The sequence below is a fragment of the Corythoichthys intestinalis genome, chromosome 10 (genome assembly GCF_030265065.1).
Source record: "Corythoichthys intestinalis isolate RoL2023-P3 chromosome 10, ASM3026506v1, whole genome shotgun sequence".
Classification (NCBI taxonomy): Eukaryota; Metazoa; Chordata; class Actinopteri; order Syngnathiformes; family Syngnathidae; genus Corythoichthys; species Corythoichthys intestinalis.
Window position 1 is genome coordinate 5,478,351 of NC_080404.1, and position 20,585 is coordinate 5,498,935.

The window sequence follows — 20,585 nt, forward strand, 5'->3', positions numbered from 1 at the left end:
TCTCCAAATCAGTAGGAAATCACCAGATATCAATAGGACCTTTACCCCAAATGTCCCCAACTGCATTGACGCTTATTGAGGGCTCCGCCATTGACGGCCATGGACGTCCAAATTTCCCATTCATTTCTAATGGCATCTAATTATGTTTTTTCATTCTATTGATGCCAATGTACTTGGATTCCATTGACGCCTATGTAAGTTGATACCATTGACGTCCATGGACGTCCAAAATTTTTCCCATTCATTTTCAATGGGAATTTTTTTTTTTTCCCCAAATCAACAAAAAAAGACCAGATATCAATAGGACGTGTCCCCCAAACTTCTCCAATTCCATTGACGCTTATGAAGGGCGCCGCCATTGACGGCCATGGACGTCCAAATTTCCCATTCATTTCTAATGGCATTTAATTATGTTTTTTCATTCTATTGATGCCAATGTATTTGGATTCCATTGACGCCTATGTAAGTTGATACCATTGACGTCCATGGACGTCCAAAATTTTTCCCATTCATTTTCAATGGGAATTTTTTTTTTTCCCCCAAATAAACAGGAAATGACCAGATATCAATAGGACGTGTCCCCCAAACTTCCCCAATTCCATTGACGCTTATGAAGGGTGCCGCCATTGACGGCCATGGACGTCCAATTCTCCCAATCATCTCTAAAGGCGTTTACTTTGTTTAATGCCAATGACTGGCATTATTGTCCATTCTATTGCTACACCTGAGTGGGGCGAAGATCTGTATCTCCACTGAGGAAAGACCCAGGTGTAATTTCTCCCGAAATTGCAGTTTCTAGTTGTTATTCAAATAATCAGTGTTTCTCAACTGGTAGGATGTGACTCTAAAAGTGATTTATGTTGCCTAGGTGGGTTACCTAGCTTACCTCTCTCATTCCTCTTGGCTTTTTTATCCTTGCTGCGAGCAAATAACTTTGTAATATCCATTTGCAATACAACATTTAATATTAGCAAAGTATTAGACAAAGCTCTTGAGAGAAAGCGTCTCACTCAAATCACTTTTAATTACCTTGGTCTTTCCAAGGGAAAGAACAAGGTAATGCTGTTCTGCAACTTTATCGTACTTATTTTTATTATTATTACCTTGGTCTTTCCAAGGGAAAGAACAAGGTTATGTTGTTGTACAACTTTATCGTACTTATTTTTATTATTTTTAATTTTATTATTATTATTCATCTTATTCTCCGCGTTTTTTCGGCGCGCCACACAGCCCGAACCGCTGCACCGATCGGCACCGTTCGGATATCGAAACGTCCGGAATTTTTGCGCGACGATGGCTTTTTTAAAAAGGGCCCCGAAAAATTTTCCGTTTTCCCGCAAACGGCAATTTTCCAGATTTTTTTTTTTTTTTCAAAATGTATCTAGTCCTACAATTTTTGACCAAATCACATAATTTGGGTATCAAAAATTCCGGGACGGCGAGGGGCATAAAAGTTGTATACAGAATTTGGAAAAAATTTACGGTTCCCCGGAAATTTGCCAAAAACTCTCCCATTCATTTCTAATGGGAAAAGTTCCCATTCACTTACAATGGGATTTCAATGGAATTTACATTGCATTGATGCCATTGACGGCCATGCATGTCGAATCTATTGATGCCAATGTACTTGGATTCAATTGACTATATGGATGTCGATGCCATTGACGGCCATGGACGTCCAAAAATTTTCCCATTCATTTTCAATGGGGAAAAAACTACATTTCCCCAAATCAACAGAAAATGACCAGATATCAATAGGACGTGTCCCCCAAACGTCCCCAACTCCATTGACGCTTATGGGGAGTGCTGCCATTGACGTCCATGGACGTCCAAAAATTTTCCCATTCATTTTCAATGGGAATTTTTTTTTTTTCCCCAAATCAACAGAAAAGGACTAGATATCATTAGGACGTGTCCCCCAAATGTCCCCGATTGCATTGCCGCTTATGAAGGGTGATTCCATTGACGTCCATGGATGTCCAAACTTCCCATTCATTTCCAATGGCATTTCTTCATGTTTGTTCATTCTATTGATGCCAATGTACTTGGATTCCATTGACGGTTATGTAAGATGATACCATTGACGTCCATGGATGTCCAAAATTTTTCCCATTCATTTTCAATGGGAACATTTTTTTTTCCCCCAAATCAACAGAAAATGACTAGATATCAATAGGACGTGTCCCCCAAATGTCCCCGATTGCATTCCCGCTTATGGAGGGTGATGCCATTGACGTTCATGGACGTCCAAACTTCCCATTAAATCCCAATGGCATTTCTTCATGTTTGTTCATTCTATTGATGCCAATGTACTTGGATTCCATTGACGCTTATGTAAGTTGATACCATTGATGTCCATGGACGTCAAAAAATTTTCCCATTCATTTTCAATGGGAATTTTTTTTCCCCCCCAAATCAACAGAAAATGACTAGATATCAATAGGACGTGTCCCCCAAATGTCCCCGATTGCATTGCCTCTTATGGAGGGTGATGCCATTGACGTTCATGGACGTCCAAACTTCCCATTCATTTCCAATGGCATTTCTTCATGTTAGTTCATTCTATTGATGCCAATGTACTTGGATTCCATTGACGCTTATGTAAATTGATACCATTGACGTCCATGGACGTCCAAAAATTTTCCCATTCATTTTCAATGGGAATTTTTTTTTTTTCCCCAAATCAACAAAAAATGACCAGATATCAATAGGACCTGTCCCCCAAATGTCCCCGATTGCATTGCTGCTTATGGAGGGTGATGCCATTGACGTCCAGGGACGTCCAAACTTCCCATTCATTTTCAATGGCATTTCTTCATGTTTGTTCATTCTTTTGATGCCAATGTACTTGGATTCCATTGACGCTTATGTAAGTTGATACCATTGACGTCCATGGACGTCCAAAATTTTTCCCATTCATTTTCAATGGGAATTTTTTTTTTTTTCCCCAAATCAACAGAAAATGACTAGATATCATTAGGACGTGTCCCCCAAATGTCCCCGATTGCATTGCCGCTTATGGGGGGTGATGCCATTGACGTCCATGGACGTCCAAACTTCCCATTCATTTCCAAAGGCATTTCTTCATGTTTGTTCATTCTATTGATGCCAATGTACTTGGATTCCATTGACGCTTATGTAAGTTGATACCATTGACGTCCATGGACGTCCAAAATTTTTCCCATTCATTTTCAATGGGATTTTTTTTTTTTCCCCAAATCAACAGAAAATGACTAGATATCATTAGGACGTGTCCCCCAAATGTCCCCGATTGCATTGCCGCTTATGGAGGGTGATGCCATTGACGTTCATGGACGTCCAAACTTCCCATTCATTTCCAATGGCATTTCTTCATGTTTGTTCATTTTATTGATGCCATTGTACTTGGATTCCATTGACGCTTATGTAAGTTGATACCATTGACGTCCATGGACGTCCAAAATTTTTCCCATTCATTTTCAATGGGAAATTTTTTTTTTTCCCCAAATCAACAGAAAATGACTAGATATCAATAGGACGTGTCCCCCAAACTTCCCCGATTCCATTAACAATTATGGAGGGTGCTGCCATTGACGGACATGGACGTCCAATTCTCCCAATCTTTTCTAATGGCTTTAACTTTGTTTAGTGCCAATGACTGGCATTATGGTCCATTCTATTGATAGACCTGAGTGGGGCTAAGATTTGTATCTCCACAGAGGAAAGACCAAGGTGTGTAATTTCTCCCGAAATTGCAGTTTCTAGTTACCTTGGTCTTTCTGAAAGAAAGAACAAGGTATTGTTATTGTGCAACTTTATTACCTTGGTCTTTCCAAGGGAAAGAACAAGGTATTGTTATTGTGCAACTTTATTATTATAATAATTATTATTATTATTATTATTATTATTCAATAATTCTCCGCGTTTTTTTGAGCCAACGCACAGCCCAAACCGTAGCACCGATCGGCACCGTTGAAGTATCGGCACGACCGGATTTTTCGCGTGACGATGGGAATTTTTCAAACCGCCACGAAAAATTTTCCGTTCGCCCGTAAACGGCAATTTTCCGAAAAATAAAAAAAGTTTCAAAATGTATCTAGTCCTACAATTTTTGACCAAATCACATAATTTGGGCATCAAAAATTCCGGGACGTTGAGGGGCATAAAAGTTGTATACAGAATTTGGCAAAAATTTACGGTTCCCCGGAAATTTGCCAAAAACTTTCCTATTCATTTTGAATGGAAAAAAAACGCGCGCTTCACAGCCCGAACCGTTAGACCGATCGGCACCGTTCAAGTATCGGCACGACCGGAATTTTCGCGTGACACAGGAAACTTTACAAATGGCCCCGAAAATTTTTCCGTTCGTCCGTAAACGGCAATTTTCCATGAAAAAAAAAAAAGTTTCAAAATGTATCTAGTCCTACAATTTTTGACCAAATCACATAATTTGGGCATCAAAAATTCCGGGACGGTGAGGGGCATAAAAGTTGTATACAGAATTTGGAAAAAAATTACGCTTCCTCGGAAATTTGCCAAAAACTATCCCATTCATTTCGAATGGGAAAAGTCCCATTCACTTCCAATGGGATTTCCATAGAATTTACATTGCATTGATGCCATTGACGGCCATGCATGTCGAATCTACTGATGCCAATGTACTTGGATTCAATTGACTATATGGATGTCGATGCCATTGACTGCCACGGACGTCCAAAATTTTTCCCATTCATTTTCAATGGGGAAAAAACAAAATTTCCCCAAATAAACAGAAAATGGCCAGATATCAATAGGACGTGTCCCCCAAACTTCCCCAATTCCATTGACGCTTATGGGGGGTGCTGCCATTGACTTCCATGGACGTCCAAAATTTTCCCCATTCATTTTCAATGGGGAAAAAACTAAATTTCTCCAAATCGACAGAAAATGACCAGATATCAATAGGACGTATACCCCAAACGTCCCCAACTCCATTGACGCTTATGGGGGGTGCTGCCATTGACATCCATGGACGTCCAAAATTTTTCCCATTCATTTTCAATGGGGAAAAAACTAAATTTCTCCAAATCAACAGAAAATGACCAGATATCAATAGGACGTATATCCCAAACGTCCCCAATTCCATTGACGCTTATGGGGGGTGCTGCCATTGACGTCCATGGACGTCCAAAATTTTACCCATTCATTTTCAATGGGAAATTTTTTTTTTTCCCCAAATCAACAGAAAATGACTAGATATCAATAGGACCTGTCCCCCAAATGTCCCCGATTGCATTGCTACTTATGGAGGGTGATGCCATTGACGTCCAGGGACGTCCAAACTTCCCATTCATTACCAATGGCATTTCTTCATGTTTGTTCATTCTTTTGATGCCAATGTACTTGGATTCCATTGACGCTTATGTAAGTTGATACCATTGACGTCCATGGACGTCCAAAATTTTTCCCATTCATTTTCAATGGGATTTTTTTTTTTTTTTCCCAAATCAACAGAAAATGACTAGATATCATTAGGACGTTTCCCCCAAATGTCCCCGATTGCATTGCCGCTTATGGAGGGTGATGCCATTGACGTTCATGGACGTCTAAACTTCCCATTCATTTCCAATGGCATTTCTTCATGTTTGTTCATTTTATTGATGCCAATGTACTTGGATTCCATTGACGCTTATGTAAGTTGATACCATTGACGTCCATGGACGTCCAAAATTTTTCCCATTCATTTTCAATGGGAAATTTTTTTTTTTCCCCAAATCAACAGAAAATGACTAGATATCAATAGGACCTGTCCCCCAAATGTCCCCGATTGCATTGCTACTTATGGAGGGTGATGCCATTGACGTCCAGGGACGTCCAAACTTCCCATTCATTTCCAATGGCATTTCTTCATGTTTGTTCATTCTTTTGATGCCAATGTACTTGGATTCCATTGACGGTTATGTAAGTTGATACCATTGACGTCCATGGACGTCCAAAATTTTTCCCATTCATTTTCAATGGGAATTTTTTTTTTTTCCCCAAATCAACAGAAAATGACTAGATATCATTAGGACGTGTCCCCCAAATGTCCCCGATTGCATTACCGCTTATGGGGGGTGATGCCATTGACGTCCATGGACGTCCAAACTTCCCAATCATTTCCAAAGCCATTTCTTCATGTTTGTTCATTTTATTGATGCCAATGTACTTGGATTCCATTGACGCTTATGTAAGTTGATACCATTGACGTCCATGGACGTCCAAAATTTTTCCCATTCATTTTCAATGGGATTTTTTTTTTTTTTTCCCAAATCAACAGAAAATGACTAGATATCATTAGGACGTTTCCCCCAAATGTCCCCGATTGCATTGCCGCTTATGGAGGGTGATGCCATTGACGTTCATGGACGTCTAAACTTCCCATTCATTTCCAATGGCATTTCTTCATGTTTGTTCATTTTATTGATGCCAATGTACTTGGATTCCATTGACGCTTATGTAAGTTGATACCATTGACGTCCATGGACGTCCAAAATTTTTCCCATTCATTTTCAATGGGAAATTTTTTTTTTTCCCCAAATCAACAGAAAATGACTAGATATCAATAGGACCTGTCCCCCAAATGTCCCCGATTGCATTGCTACTTATGGAGGGTGATGCCATTGACGTCCAGGGACGTCCAAACTTCCCATTCATTTCCAATGGCATTTCTTCATGTTTGTTCATTCTTTTGATGCCAATGTACTTGGATTCCATTGACGGTTATGTAAGTTGATACCATTGACGTCCATGGACGTCCAAAATTTTTCCCATTCATTTTCAATGGGAATTTTTTTTTTTTCCCCAAATCAACAGAAAATGACTAGATATCATTAGGACGTGTCCCCCAAATGTCCCCGATTGCATTACCGCTTATGGGGGGTGATGCCATTGACGTCCATGGACGTCCAAACTTCCCAATCATTTCCAAAGCCATTTCTTCATGTTTGTTCATTTTATTGATGCCAATGTACTTGGATTCCATTGACGCTTATGTAAGTTGATACCATTGACGTCCATGGACGTCCAAAATTTTTCCCATTCATTTTCAATGGGATTTTTTTTTTTTTTTCCCAAATCAACAGAAAATGACTAGATATCATTAGGACGTGTCCCCCAAATGTCCCCGATTGCATTACCGCTTATGGGGGGTGATGCCATTGACGTCCATGGACGTCCAAACTTCCCAATCATTTCCAAAGCCATTTCTTCATGTTTGTTCATTTTATTGATGCCAATGTACTTGGATTCCATTGACGCTTATGTAAGTTCATACCATTGACGTCCATGGACGTCCAAAATTTTTCCCATTCATTTTCAATGGGAATTTTTTTTTTTTCCTCAAATCAACAGAAAATGACTAGATATCATTAGGACGTGTCCCCCAAATGTCCCCGATTGCATTGCCGCTTATGGGGGGTGATGCCATTGACCTCCATGGACGTCCAAACTTCCCATTCATTTCCAAAGGCATTTCTTCATGTTTGTTCATTCTATTGATGCCAATGTACTTGGATTCCATTGACGCTTATGTAAGTTGATACATTTGACGTCCATGGACGTCCAAAATTTTTCCCATTCATTTTCAATGGGATTTTTTTTTTTTTCCCAAATCAACAGAAAATGACTAGATATCATTAGGACGTGTCCCCCAAATGTCCCCGATTGCATTGCCGCTTATGGAGGGTGATGCCATTGACGTTCATGGACGTCCAAACTTCCCATTCATTTCCAATGGCATTTCTTCATGTTTGTTCATTTTATTGATGCCAATGTACTTGGATTCCATTGACGCTTATGTAAGTTGATACCATTGACGTCCATGGACGTCCAAAATTTTTCCCATTCATTTTCAATGGGAAATTTTTTTTTTTTCCCAAATCAACAGAAAATGACTACATATCAATAGGACGTGTCCCCCAAACTTCCCCGATTCCATTAACAATTATGGAGGGTGCTGCCATTGACGGACATGGACGTCCAATTCTCCCAATCTTTTCTAATGGCTTTAACTTTGTTTAGTGCCAATGACTGGCATTATGGTCCATTCTATTGATAGACCTGAGTGGGGCTAAGATTTGTATCTCCACAGAGGAAAGACCAAGGTGTGTAATTTCTCCCGAAATTGCAGTTTCTAGTTATTATTCATCTTATTCTCCGCGTTTTTTCGGCGCGCCGCACAGCCCGAACCGCTGCCCCGATCGGCACCGTTCAGATATCGAAATGTCCGGAATTTTTGCGCGACGATGGCTTTTTTAAAAAGGGCCCCGAAAATTTTTCCATTTTCCCGCAAACGGCAATTTTCCAGATTTTTTTTTTTTTTTCAAAATGTATCTAGTCCTACAATTTTTGACCAAATCACATAATTTGGGCATCAAAAATTCCGGGTCGGTGAGGGGCATAAAAGTTGTATACAGAATTTGGAAAAAATTTACGGTTCCCCGGAAATTTGCCAAAAACTCTCCCATTCATTTCTAATGGGAAAATTTCCCATTCATTTCAATGGGATTTCTATGGAATTTACATTGCATTGATGCCATTGACGGCCATGCATGTCGAATCTACTGATGCCAATGTACTTGGATTCTATTGACTATATGGATGTCGATGCCATTGACGGCCATGGACGTCCAAAATTTTTCCCATTCATTTTCAATGGGGAAAAAACAAAATTTCCCCAAATCAACAGAAAATAGCCAGATATCAATAGGACGTGTCCCCCAAACTTCCCCAATTCCATTGACGATTATGAAGGGCGCCGCCATTGACTTCCATGGACGTCCAAAATTTTTCCCATTCATTTTCAATGGGGAAAAAACTAAATTTCTCCAAATCAACAGAAAATGACCAGATATCAATAGGACGTATACCCCAAACGTCCCCAACTCCATTCACGCTTATGGGGGGTGCTGCCATTGACGTCCATGGACGTCCAAAATTTTTCTCATTGATTTTCAATAGGAATTTTTTTTTTTTTCCCAAAATCAAAAGAAAATGACTAGATGTCAATAGGACGTGTCCCCCAAACTTCCCCAATTCCATTTATGCTTATGGAGGGTGATGCCATTGACGTCCATGGACGTCCAAACTTCCCATTTATTTGCAATGGCATTTCTTCATGTTTGTTCATTCTATTGATGCCAATGTACTTAGATTCCATTGACGCTTATGTAAGTTGATACCATTGACGTCCATAGACGTCCAAAATTTTTCCCATTCATTTTCAATGGGAATTTTTTTTTTTCCCCAAATCAACAGAAAATGACTAGATATCATTAGGACGTGTCCCCCAAATGTCCCCGATTGCATTGCCGCTTATGGAGGGTGATGCCATTGACGTCCACGGACGTCCAAACTTCCCATTCATTTCCAATGGCATTTCTTCATGTTTGTTCATTCTATTGATGCCAATGTACTTGGATTCCATTGACGCTTATGTAAGTTGATACCATTGACGTCCATGGACGTCCAAAATTTTTCCCATTCATTTTCAGTGGGAATTTTTTTTTTTTCCCCAAATCAACAGAAAATGACCAGATATCAATAGGACGTGTCCCCCAAATGTCTCCGATTGCATTGCCGCTTATGGAAGGTGATGCCATTGACGTCCATGGACGTCCAAACTTCCCATTCATTTCCAATGGTATTTCTTCATGTTTTTTCATTCTATTGATGCCAATGTACTTGGATTCCATTGACGCTTATGTAAGTTGATACCATTGACGTCCATGGACGTCCAAAAATTTTCCCATTCATTTTCAATGGGAATTTTTTTTTTTTTCCCCAAATCAACAGAAAATGACTATATATCAATAGGACGTGTCCCCCAAATGTCCCCGATTGCATTGCCTCTTATGGAGGGTGATGCCATTGACGGCCACGGACGTCCAAACTTCCCATTCATTTCCAATGGCATTTCTTCATGTTTGTTCATTCTATTGATGCCAATGTACTTGGATTCCATTGACGCTTATGTAAATTGATACCATTGACGTCCATGGACGTCCAAAAATTTTCCCATTCATTTTCAATGGGAATTTTTTTTTTTTCCCCAAATCAACAGAAAATGACTAGATGTCATTAGGACGTGTCCCCCAAATGTCCCTGATTGGATTGCCGCTTATGGAGGGTGATGCCATTGACGTCCATGGACGTCCAATTCTCCCATTCATTTCTAACGGCTTTTACTTTGTTTTTTGCCAATGACTGGCATTATGATCCATTCTATTGATAGACCTGAGTGGGGCTAAGATCTGTATCTCCACAGAGGAAAGACCAAGGTGTGTAATTTCTCCCGAAATTGCAGTTTCTAGTTGTTATTGTATTCATAGCCATTTCGCAAAAAGACAGCAGCTACAGTAATCTGCTACTTCAATTTGCGACCAGAGAAGCGACCAGAGAAGTTTACCGCAGACTCCGCAGTTAATACGTAAAGAGTAAAGTTGAACCATTTAAATTCTCATTTCATGGGAATAGTTGACCAAACAAACATCAACACAGAGGTAAAGACGAACAACAAGGATGGGCAGCTATTCTGGCACTAACCTGTAAAGCAGGTGGGAAGATGTCATTTGCTCCGTCGACTGTATCATTGCCAGTTTGGCACATGCACCATAGCATTGATGCTGCATTCATGTGTTGTTGGAAATACGATTCTCTATTATATGCTGTCGATAAAAAGCGCCAAACAGTCACTCAACTTGTGATGTATCATTGGAGCAAATTAGCAACCATGTTTTTATCCTACATTACGATTTTGCAACACATCAGAATGATTTTCCAATTTGGGTACTCAGCTCTCCCGACACACATTAACGCAGCATATCTCTGTAAGGTGCTTCGCGGAAGTATCAACTCATATGCCTATCACAGCCAAAGTTACATACATAAATTACTATGATTATTATTAATAAGGATCCATGTGCAGATTGTGTATACGGAGTAAATAGAGCAGGGGTGGCCAACCAGTCAGAGACTAAGGGCCACTTTTTTTTCTGTGTTACTGCAAAGAGCCACATCATACACATTGGCACACATGAATGAACATCATGCCATGCCTTAATCATGTATGCACGCACACGCACGCACACACACAGACCTCTGCTCAGCCACGTTTAATGAAAATGTCCCACACCAACATGATGAGTTATTTTCAACAGTTAACATTATGTGAACTGTCTCACAAACACAAACTCTCGGTTCAAGCAACTCCACAAACAAAATAGAATAGTTTTCAATAACATTTTTCACTTACTATGCTGCTGAATGAGACTTGTGGCATTCCTTGTCTTGAACAATCCTCTTCAAATCTGGCTTGTATTCTGTTGTTGCCACTCAAAGCAATTCTTTCAAAAGAGTGTCAGTCAGAACAGATCAATGCTTTGATTTGTTTCAGGGTAGAAAACACAGACTCGCAGAAGTACGTTGACCTAAACATTGACAGTATCTTAAGCGCAGCCTGTTTGACGTCGGGGTATTTTTCCATTGGCACACTTTTCCAGAACTCAATGGTCCCTTCCCTTAATACGGCTTTCAGCTGATCCTCCTCACAAAGATCGATGATCTCCAACTCAGCTGCAGCCTCATCTTTGACGAGTGGGGCTTTCAAACAGTGCGTCTCCGCATTAAATGGGTCAACCAGTAACGTAATCTGTGGTCTTTTCAGTTTTAGATCACAGAACCGGGTCACAAAGCTTTCGTGCAGGTTATCAACCAGTGTTGCATATCTGTCTCTTTTCTTTTTCAGGACGGCGCTGGTGACTTGCTCACTGGCTTTTAGCAGAGTAGGAAAATGTGTTAAATCTCCCTTTTGAATATGCGCCTTGCACAGCTTCAGTTTGTTGACAAACGCAAACACACTTTGCACCAGGTCAGGCAGCATTTTTAATTTACCCTGCAGGGTCAGGTTCAGTCTGTCCAAGTGACACAGCACGTCGACTAAAAATGCCAGATCCATAATCCACTCGAGGTCCGAGAGATCGGGATAGTCCTTGTCTGTCTCTTCCATGAACAGTTTCACGGCTTCCAAAAGCTCAAGAAGCGAGAGAGTACCTTGCCTTTTGATAGCCACCTCATAGTGCAGTGCCACGGCAGGTCACCTGGAAGCCCTTGGTCCAGCTTAGCGATATGATTCCTGAATTGCCCGTGGTTAAGCACATGTGTGCGGATGTAGTTGACGATTTCCATCACAGGCTTCATGACGTTCTCTAAATTCAATGGTTTAGACACGAGTTGCTCCCTGTGGATTATGCAGTGGATATTCCAAAAGTCGGGAAATGTTTGATCAGCTTTGCACAGCCACACAAGCCCGTTCACGGATCCGACCATGGCTGGCGCTCCATCCGTGGCTATTGCAGTTAGTTTCAGTATGGGAAGATTTGCTTTTGAAAATGCAGCCATCATTGTTTCTTTCACATCTATGCCACGGGTTCTGTCTTTTAATGGCACAATATCAAGGAGTTCCTCTTTGATCATACATTCTTTTGACACGGACCTTGCAAATATTGCCAACTGAGGCTTGTCTTGTATGTCACAACTCTTATCCAATGCCACACTAGAGTACTCACGTGCTTGAAGGTCAGAGTGCAACTGTGATTCAACAGCCGTGCTAATGTCCGATATTCTGCGTTCAACACTGTGGCGGGACAGTTGGAAGTCTGATACGCTCCGTTTTAGTCTTCAGGAGACAAAATTTCAATGGCGTCAATGAGGCATCTTTTAATGAAGTCCCCTTCGTTGTATGGCTTTTTAGCCCATGCTATGTTCCAAGCCAGTCGATATAATGCAAGCGTTACGGTCTCCGAGTGTTTCATAAATTTTGGGGAAAACTGCACCTGCTTTTCCGTCTGCCTTTTAAAAGCGACCAACTTGTGCTTGCGAAGTTCAGTCCCTTTTGGAAATTCCTGGTCGATATTAGGATGGAGTGAGCTAAAGTGACGCTGAAGATTTGAAGCTTTGAAATACGCCAATGCTTCGTCACATACTGTATAAGGCAGATCGGCTTGCCATTACGTTCAACAAAAAAATATAAACAAATAAATATATAAGTCGAATTCGTTCCCAATGAGGGTTGGACTCCACCAAGGCTTTGTCACCGATTCGGCTCATAATTTTTATGGACAGAATTTCTAGGCGCAGCTGAAGCGTTGAGGGGGTCTGGTTTGGTGGCCTCAGCATTGCATCTCTGCTTTTTGCAGATTATGTGGTGCTGTTGGCTTCATCAAGCCATGACCTCCGACACGCACTGGAGCGGTTCGCAGTCGAATGTGAAGTGGTTGGGGATGAAGATCAGTACCTCCAAATCTGAGACCATGGTCCTCAGTCAGAAAAGGATGGGGATGAGATCCTATCCCAACTGGAGGAGTTCAAGTATCTTGGGGTCTTGTTCACGAGTGAGGGTAGGAGGGAATGGGAGATCGACAGGTGGATCGATGCAGCGTCTGCAGCAAGGCGGACTCTGCACCGGTCCGTAGTGGTGAAGAAGGAGCTGAGCCGAAAGGTGAACCTCTCGATTTACCAGTCGATAGGCGCTTCCAGGAGTTCACACGGCCAAGCACATCACTGAAAGTCCCGGAGTCTCATCTACATCGTGCTGAATCCATTCTCCTGTAGGTTCCTCCGGTCTGATTTAGCAGTCAAAACTATGTCTACTTCAACCGCAGTTCATGGTGTTCTGTCTAAACCGGAAGTCCGTAGCAGAAAATGTCAAAGATGGCGCCGCCCAATTTTCGCTCAGGAAACTTGTCTGTAGGATGCACTAAAGACATGAATAAATATTAAATAAATATTTAATCATGAAGGCTCATTATGTATTTGTAGCCAACTTGGTCATTTTGAATGTAGGCTAATATAGCTAATATACAGTAGATGCATACTGCGTGTGTTGCCGTCATTATAAGTAAAGATGCACGATAACATCAGTTACTGATAAATATTGGCCGATAATGGCAATTATGATGTCACACAGATAATCCAGATAAAAAAAAAAAAAAAATTCAACCAATAATGCAATCTGATAATTATATACTTGATTCAACCGATAATGCACTCACAAGAACTGCCTGGGTCACACGCAGCAGAGGCAAGTAATGCATTCAGTAGACTGTAAATTGATAACATCTTAATCAGATTATTTTTTTCTTAAATTTAGTTAAATAATTTTCTTAATTTTGTTTTGAGTGTTAACAACTAGTTAAGAGATGAATGTCTAGAATTATTCCTCTTAAACTAAGTAAATATTACTATTTGTTCTTGTTAAGCCCGAAAAATTGGTCATTTTTCACATAAATCAAGAAAAAATTGCTTTCAAATAATGTTTTCTTAAATAAAGAACATTTAGGACAAGCAGGGTTTTTACATATTAAATGTAGTAATTTATTGCTTGAAATAAGGCTGTTTAACTTATTTTCAGCTAGCTATTTTTCTTATTATAAGAAATCTAAGTGAGTGAAATTTACTTGAAGTGCAGGCAAATATTTTCACTTATTTCCAATAGATTTTCACTGAGAACAAGGGAATTTAACGAGTTTTAAGGAGGAGTGTTTATGCACTGTAGTAATGTTGTATATGTTTGGAATGCCTTACTTTTAAGAGCATTTTTGTGCAACTTATATATACATATATATATACATATATACATATATATACAATTAGTGGTTGACTAAATACGTTTTTGCCCCACTGTGTGTGTATATATATATATATATATATATATATATATATATTAGGGCTGTCAAAATTATCGCGTCAACGCGCGGTAATTAATGTTTTTAATTAATCACGTTAAAATATTTGACGCAATTAACGCATATGTCCCGCTCAGACAGTATTCTGCCTTTTGGTAAGTTTTACAGCAAGGCTTTTTGTGCTGTCTAACAGCGAACTCTTGTGGTCGCTTTGCAACATGGTTTATTGTGTTCTTGCCAGTTCAATATGGCTCCACAACGTCTCGGGCTGATGCCTACGTTGTAATGTTGTGCTTATATGATCCTTGGACAAGATTTGTCCGTAAGTATGGTTGTTGTAAAGAATGTACATATTATGTTAGTAAGCGAAATGTTATATTTTTTGTATGAGACGCTTTTTGTTTATGTTTAGTGAACCTGTATAGCGTGCTAAGCTAACGTTTTTGCTAATGCAATGCTTGTGTACTTTTTTTTGTAGTTTTACAACGGTCTAAAGAGGACAATGGTTTGAGGCCATTTTATTAATGAATCAGATGAAAAAGGAAGAAGTCTGATTATTAAGGCGTCGTTCACTAGCTGTCTAGCTTTGGAAAAAGTAGACGCTTCGGAGTGAGGACAGCATAGACAGATTTAAATGACAGTAGAGTGAAATGCCCACTACAGTCCTTATGTACCGTATGTTGAATGTATATAGTCATCTTGTGTCTTATCTTTCCATTCCAACAATTTATTTTACAGAATATATATATAATTTACAGAAAAATATGGCATATTTTATAGATGGTTTGAATTGCGATTAATTGCGATTAATTACGATTAATTAATTTTAAAGTTGTAATTAACTCGATTAAAAATTTTAATCGTTTGACAGCCCCAATATACATACATATATATATAATATATACAACTATATTATACAGTGGGGCAAAAACGTATTTAGTCAACCACCAATTGTTCTCCTACTTGAAAAGATTAGAGAGGCCTGTAATTGTCAACATGGGTAAACCTCAACCATGAGAGACGTAGAAAAAAAATAGAAAATCACATTGTTTGATTTTTAAAGAATTTATTTCCAAATTAGAGTGGAAAGTAAGTATTTGGTCACCTACAAACAAGCAAGATTTCTGGCTGTCAAAGAGGTCGAACTTCTCCTAACGAAGTCTAACGCGGCTCCACTTGTTACCTGTATTAATGGCACCTGTTTTAACTCATTATCGGTATAAAAGACACCTGTCCACAACCTCAGTCAGTCACACTCCAAAGTCCACTATGGCCAAGACCAAATAACTGTCGAAGGACACCGGAGACAAAATTGTAGACCTGCACCAGGCTGGGAAGACTGAATCTGCAATAGGTAAAACGCTTGGTGTAAAGAAATCAACTGTGGGAGCAATTATTAGAAAATGGAAGACATACAAGACCACTGATAATCTCCCTCGATCTGGGGCTCCATGCAAGATCTCACCCCGTGGCGTCAAAATGATAACAAGAACGGTGAGCAAAAATCCCAGAACCATACGGGGGGATCTAGTGAATGACCTACAGAGAGCTGGGACAACAGTAACAAAGGCTACCATCAGTAACACAATGCGCCGTCAGGGACTCAAATCCTGCACTGCCAGACGTGTCCCCCTGCTGAAGCCAGTACACGTCCAGGCCCATCTGCGGTTCGCTAGAGAGCATTTGGAGGATCCAGAAGAGGACTGGGAGAATGTGTTATGGTCAGATGAAACCAAAATAGAACTTTTTGTTAGAAACACAGGTTCTCGTTATTGGAGGAGAAAGAACACTGAATTGCATCCGAAGCACACCATACCCACTGTGAATCATGGGGGAAAGCGTGGAAAAATCATACTTTGGGGCTGTTTTTCTGCAAAGGGACCAGGACGACTGATCTGTGTAAAGGAAAGAATGAATGAGGCCATGTATCGAGAGATTTTGAGTGAAAATCTCCTTCCATCAGCAAGGGCATTGAAGATAAGACGTGGCTGGGTCTTTCAGCGTGACAATGATCCCAAACACACAGCCAGGGCAACAAAGGAGTGGCTTCGTAAGAAGCATTTCAAGGTCCTGGAGTGGCCTACCCAGTCTCCAGATCTCAACCCCATAGAAAATCTGTGGAGGGAGTTGAAAGTCCCTGTTGCCCAACGACAGCCCCAAAACATCACTGCTCTAGAGGAGATCTGCATAGAACGCCCCTCTCGAGTTATTTTACATAATATGTAAGGCTACGTTGAGGTGTATGTTTATGGAATGTTTATGGAATTTTATTGTCATCATCATCGGTATCATTGACATTCATTGACAATTACAAAATGTGATATGATTTGCCCGAAGAAACCGAAGAAGACAACAAAGGCGGACGAGATGAAGCATATCTTTATCAGTTTCCCGTCCCCCATACAACTAAAGACGCACATTCAGACATGGAACATACATCAAAACTGTAGAATAACACAGTCAACAATCTGGGTTTAGTGACTAAGCGTCCAGTCAAGCAGCTCGATTAATTTTAGGGCGTACAAGGTTATGACTTTGTCATGTCCCTGACGTTTTTGCATCTGTTTGCTGTGGAACATTTTGTTGTGGCTATGTGTGTGACATGTTATCACAGCTGGTGTGAGTAGCGACTCAAAATGCTTTTCTTATAAGTCTCTTAAAGGGATACATTGCTGAGGTGTACATGGTGGCAACAATTGGCGCACACAAGGTCACTGAAACAGTTTCATCAGACATGAATGTATGAGAAAATCAAACAACATGCTGTATATATTTTGTCCCAAGATTAATGTCTCCACAACGAAAACATGCTTATTATTCGTTCTATACAGTATCTTTTCCATATACTCAGTAAACTAGACATTTGAATCAGGAGCTCGGTAGACACAGCAGATAATTATGTTTTTACAATTGGGGATTAGGAGTTCAATTGTAATACATTCCAGGAGATTGGCAACACCCCATCCCCCCTTAGATGCCCGATACTTTTGTGTCATGTTATATCCGTGCAAATTAAAGTCAGAGCCTTTGTTGTCTTCAGTAGATAATCCTTAATGTGTTCAAGATTCTTGTAACTCCTGCCGTTGATAAGTTTCGGCTACCGTCCACATCCACGAGTTGTTATACTGGTCGGCTGTGTAGTATTTACAGTTATCCAGCTATTGTAGTCAGTTGGTCAAGACTCGTAATAGCTCTAATCTTCATATCCTGCGTCTTTACAAGGATCCTGCAATCCGAGACCCAGGTGTTGGCTATTTTCCCAGCTTTCTTGAGTTGACGTGCTTTTCTTGCAATTTCAGCATTTCGGCGAGTTAAGTTGTCATTCAAAAAAATCTTCGACCCTTTCAGGTGGCGGCACTAGTTAAGTAGGGCAGTCTTGGTCTTGTGGTCTGCCAGCTTCATGAGCACCGTCGCCGGTCCTCTCCCCCCAGATGGGAGCAGAAGGCAGCGACAGATGTCCAGTGGTTCCATGTTTATTCCATACTCTTTCAGTTTAGCAATTGCCAGTTGCGCCACTGTGTCCCCTGGGCCAGGCGTCAGTTGTAATCCAGAAATGATGAGCTCATTTGCGCGTCGGCACTGGTCGAGATCGTCAGCCAAAATTTCCAGCTTCTTGATGCGAACATCTCTCTCCTCGACCGCCTGCTTGAGTTTCTCGTTTTCAGCGCAAATTAAATGGAGCTCTCTGACGATTTCTTGATTCTGGTTTTGAATCAAGCAAGTCAAGGAGACCTCCAACTTCTGTATGGAGGATTTTATTTCATCCAAGTCTCCAGGTTTCAAATTCTTTGGAGCCATACTGGGAGCCGAGCTTGCTGGCCCTGAGCGCTAATCGGTTAAGATAAGAGAGTGCTTCAGAGTGCGTCTGTACGCGGCGAAGGCTGAGCAGCGAATAAGGTGTGATAACTAAGTCATTTTTGAATATTTTTTCTTTCAACTCAAAATCTTCACTGGGGTCAGAGCTATCCATACATATGTAGTTTTTATTTTCTATTTATTTATTTATCCCCCCCTCCCACACACACACACACACACACTTAGGACAACACAAGCCCATAGAACACAGGTGTCAAACCGGTCCGCAAAGGGCCCCAGTGGGTACTGGATTTCATTCCAACCAAACGAGATGAATACCTTTTCACCAATCTGGTGTCTTACATGTGTAATCAGTTGATACCCGTCAGGTGCTGCTTATTTTAGCAGAAACCTCATTGGTTGAACAGTCTATGCTTGATCTGTTGGAACTAAGACCATGACCCACTGCGGCCCTTTGTGGAATCGGTTTGACACCACTGCCATAGAAGGACTATGGAGAAAACTAACTGTGCTGTATTTTTATATTAGGGCTGTCAAAATTATCACGTTAACAGGCGTTAATTAATTTTTTTAATTAATCATGTTAAAATATTTGACGCAATTAACGCCCATGCCCCGCTCAGACAGATTTAAATGACAGTTCACTGAAATGCCCACATGTTAATTGTGTTTTATGGAGATTTGCCGCCCTCTGCTGGCGCTTGGGTGCGACTGATTTTATAGTCTTCAGCACCCATGAGCATTGTGTAAGTAATTATTGACAGCAACAATGGCGGGCTACTAGTTTATTTTTTTATTGAAATTTGTACAAATTTGATTAAAACGAAAACATTAAGAGGGGTTTTAATATAAAATTTTTATAACATGTACTAACATTTATCTTTGAAGAACTACAAGTCTTTCTATCCATGGATCGCTTTAACAGAATGTTAATAATGTTAATGCAATCTTGTTGATTTATTGTTATAATAAACAAATACAGTCCCTATGTACCGTATGTTGAATGTATAAATCCATCTAGTGTCTTATCTTTCCATTCCAACGATAATTTACAGAAAAATATGGCATATTTTATAGATGGTTTGAATTGCGATTAATTACGATTAATTAATTTTTAAGCTGTAATGAACTCGATTAAAAATGTTAATCGTTTGACAGCCCTAACATATATATATATATATATATATATATATATATATCATAATAATACTTTATTTGACATAGAGCTTTAAATTAGGCAATAAGTTACAAGAACAAAATTTTCTATGCATGACCATTTTTTTTGACAATGACAGTTTTACTAAAAATGCCCCTCTCATGTTATTTTACATAATATGTAAGGCTACTTTGAGGTGTGATAACTATGTAGTTTTTAAAAAATTTTTTCTTTCAACAACTTAAAATGTTCATTAGCGTCTCAGCTATCCATACATATGTAGTTTTTATTTATTTATTTACCCCCCCCCCCCCCCCACACACACACACACACACACACACTTAGGACAACACAAGCCCATAGAAGGACTATGGAAAAAATTAACTGTGCCGTATATATGTAGAAAAAAAATTTGAATACTTCATTTGACATAATTAGAGCTTTGAATAAAGCAATAAGTTATAACAACAAAATTTTCTATGCATGACAATTGTTTTGATAATGACAGTTTTACTGAAAACACCCCTCTCGCCGTTATTTTACAAAATACGTAGGGCTACTTTGAGGTGTGATAACTAAGTTTTTGAATATTTCAACAACTCAAAATGTTCAGTGGCGTCCATACATATGTAGTTTTTATTGACATATTTACTTTTGATGCTATCTAATGCCATCTATGAAAAATAAAAGTAGTAGTAGCAGCATTGTCTTGTGACTAGAACTAAATATGTCCTACAGTGGGGAGAACAAGTATTTGATACACTGCCGATTTTGCTGGTTTTCCCACTTGTAAAGCATGTAGAGGTCTGTAATTTGTATCATAAGTTATCTTCAACTGTAAGGGACGGAATCTAATACAAAAAAACAGAAAATTACGTTGTATGATTTTTGAATGATAAATTTGCATTTAATTGCATGAAATAAGTATTTGA

General features: G+C 39.8%; 2 protein-coding genes across 6 annotated transcripts in view; one reads left to right on the forward strand and one right to left on the reverse strand.

The window, feature by feature from the left end:
* Positions 1-12,474, reverse strand: part of LOC130922855 (general transcription factor II-I repeat domain-containing protein 2A-like) — a 57,676-nt gene extending 45,202 nt beyond the window's left edge. For 2 of the 3 annotated variants that reach the window (XM_057848049.1, XM_057848048.1), the window contains exon 1: positions 11,252-12,474. In XM_057848049.1, the coding sequence (XP_057704032.1) occupies positions 11,357-12,004 (648 nt within the window). In that variant the 5' untranslated portion in view covers positions 12,005-12,474 and the 3' untranslated portion in view covers positions 11,252-11,356. Of the gene's footprint in view, positions 1-9,931; positions 10,665-11,251 lie in introns of those variants that run through there. The other variant, XM_057848050.1, reaches the window with a different exon arrangement.
* Positions 1-20,585, forward strand: part of LOC130922854 (monocarboxylate transporter 12-B-like) — a 64,819-nt gene that overhangs the window by 32,976 nt on the left and 11,258 nt on the right. The gene's annotated exons all lie outside the window — the stretch shown is intronic.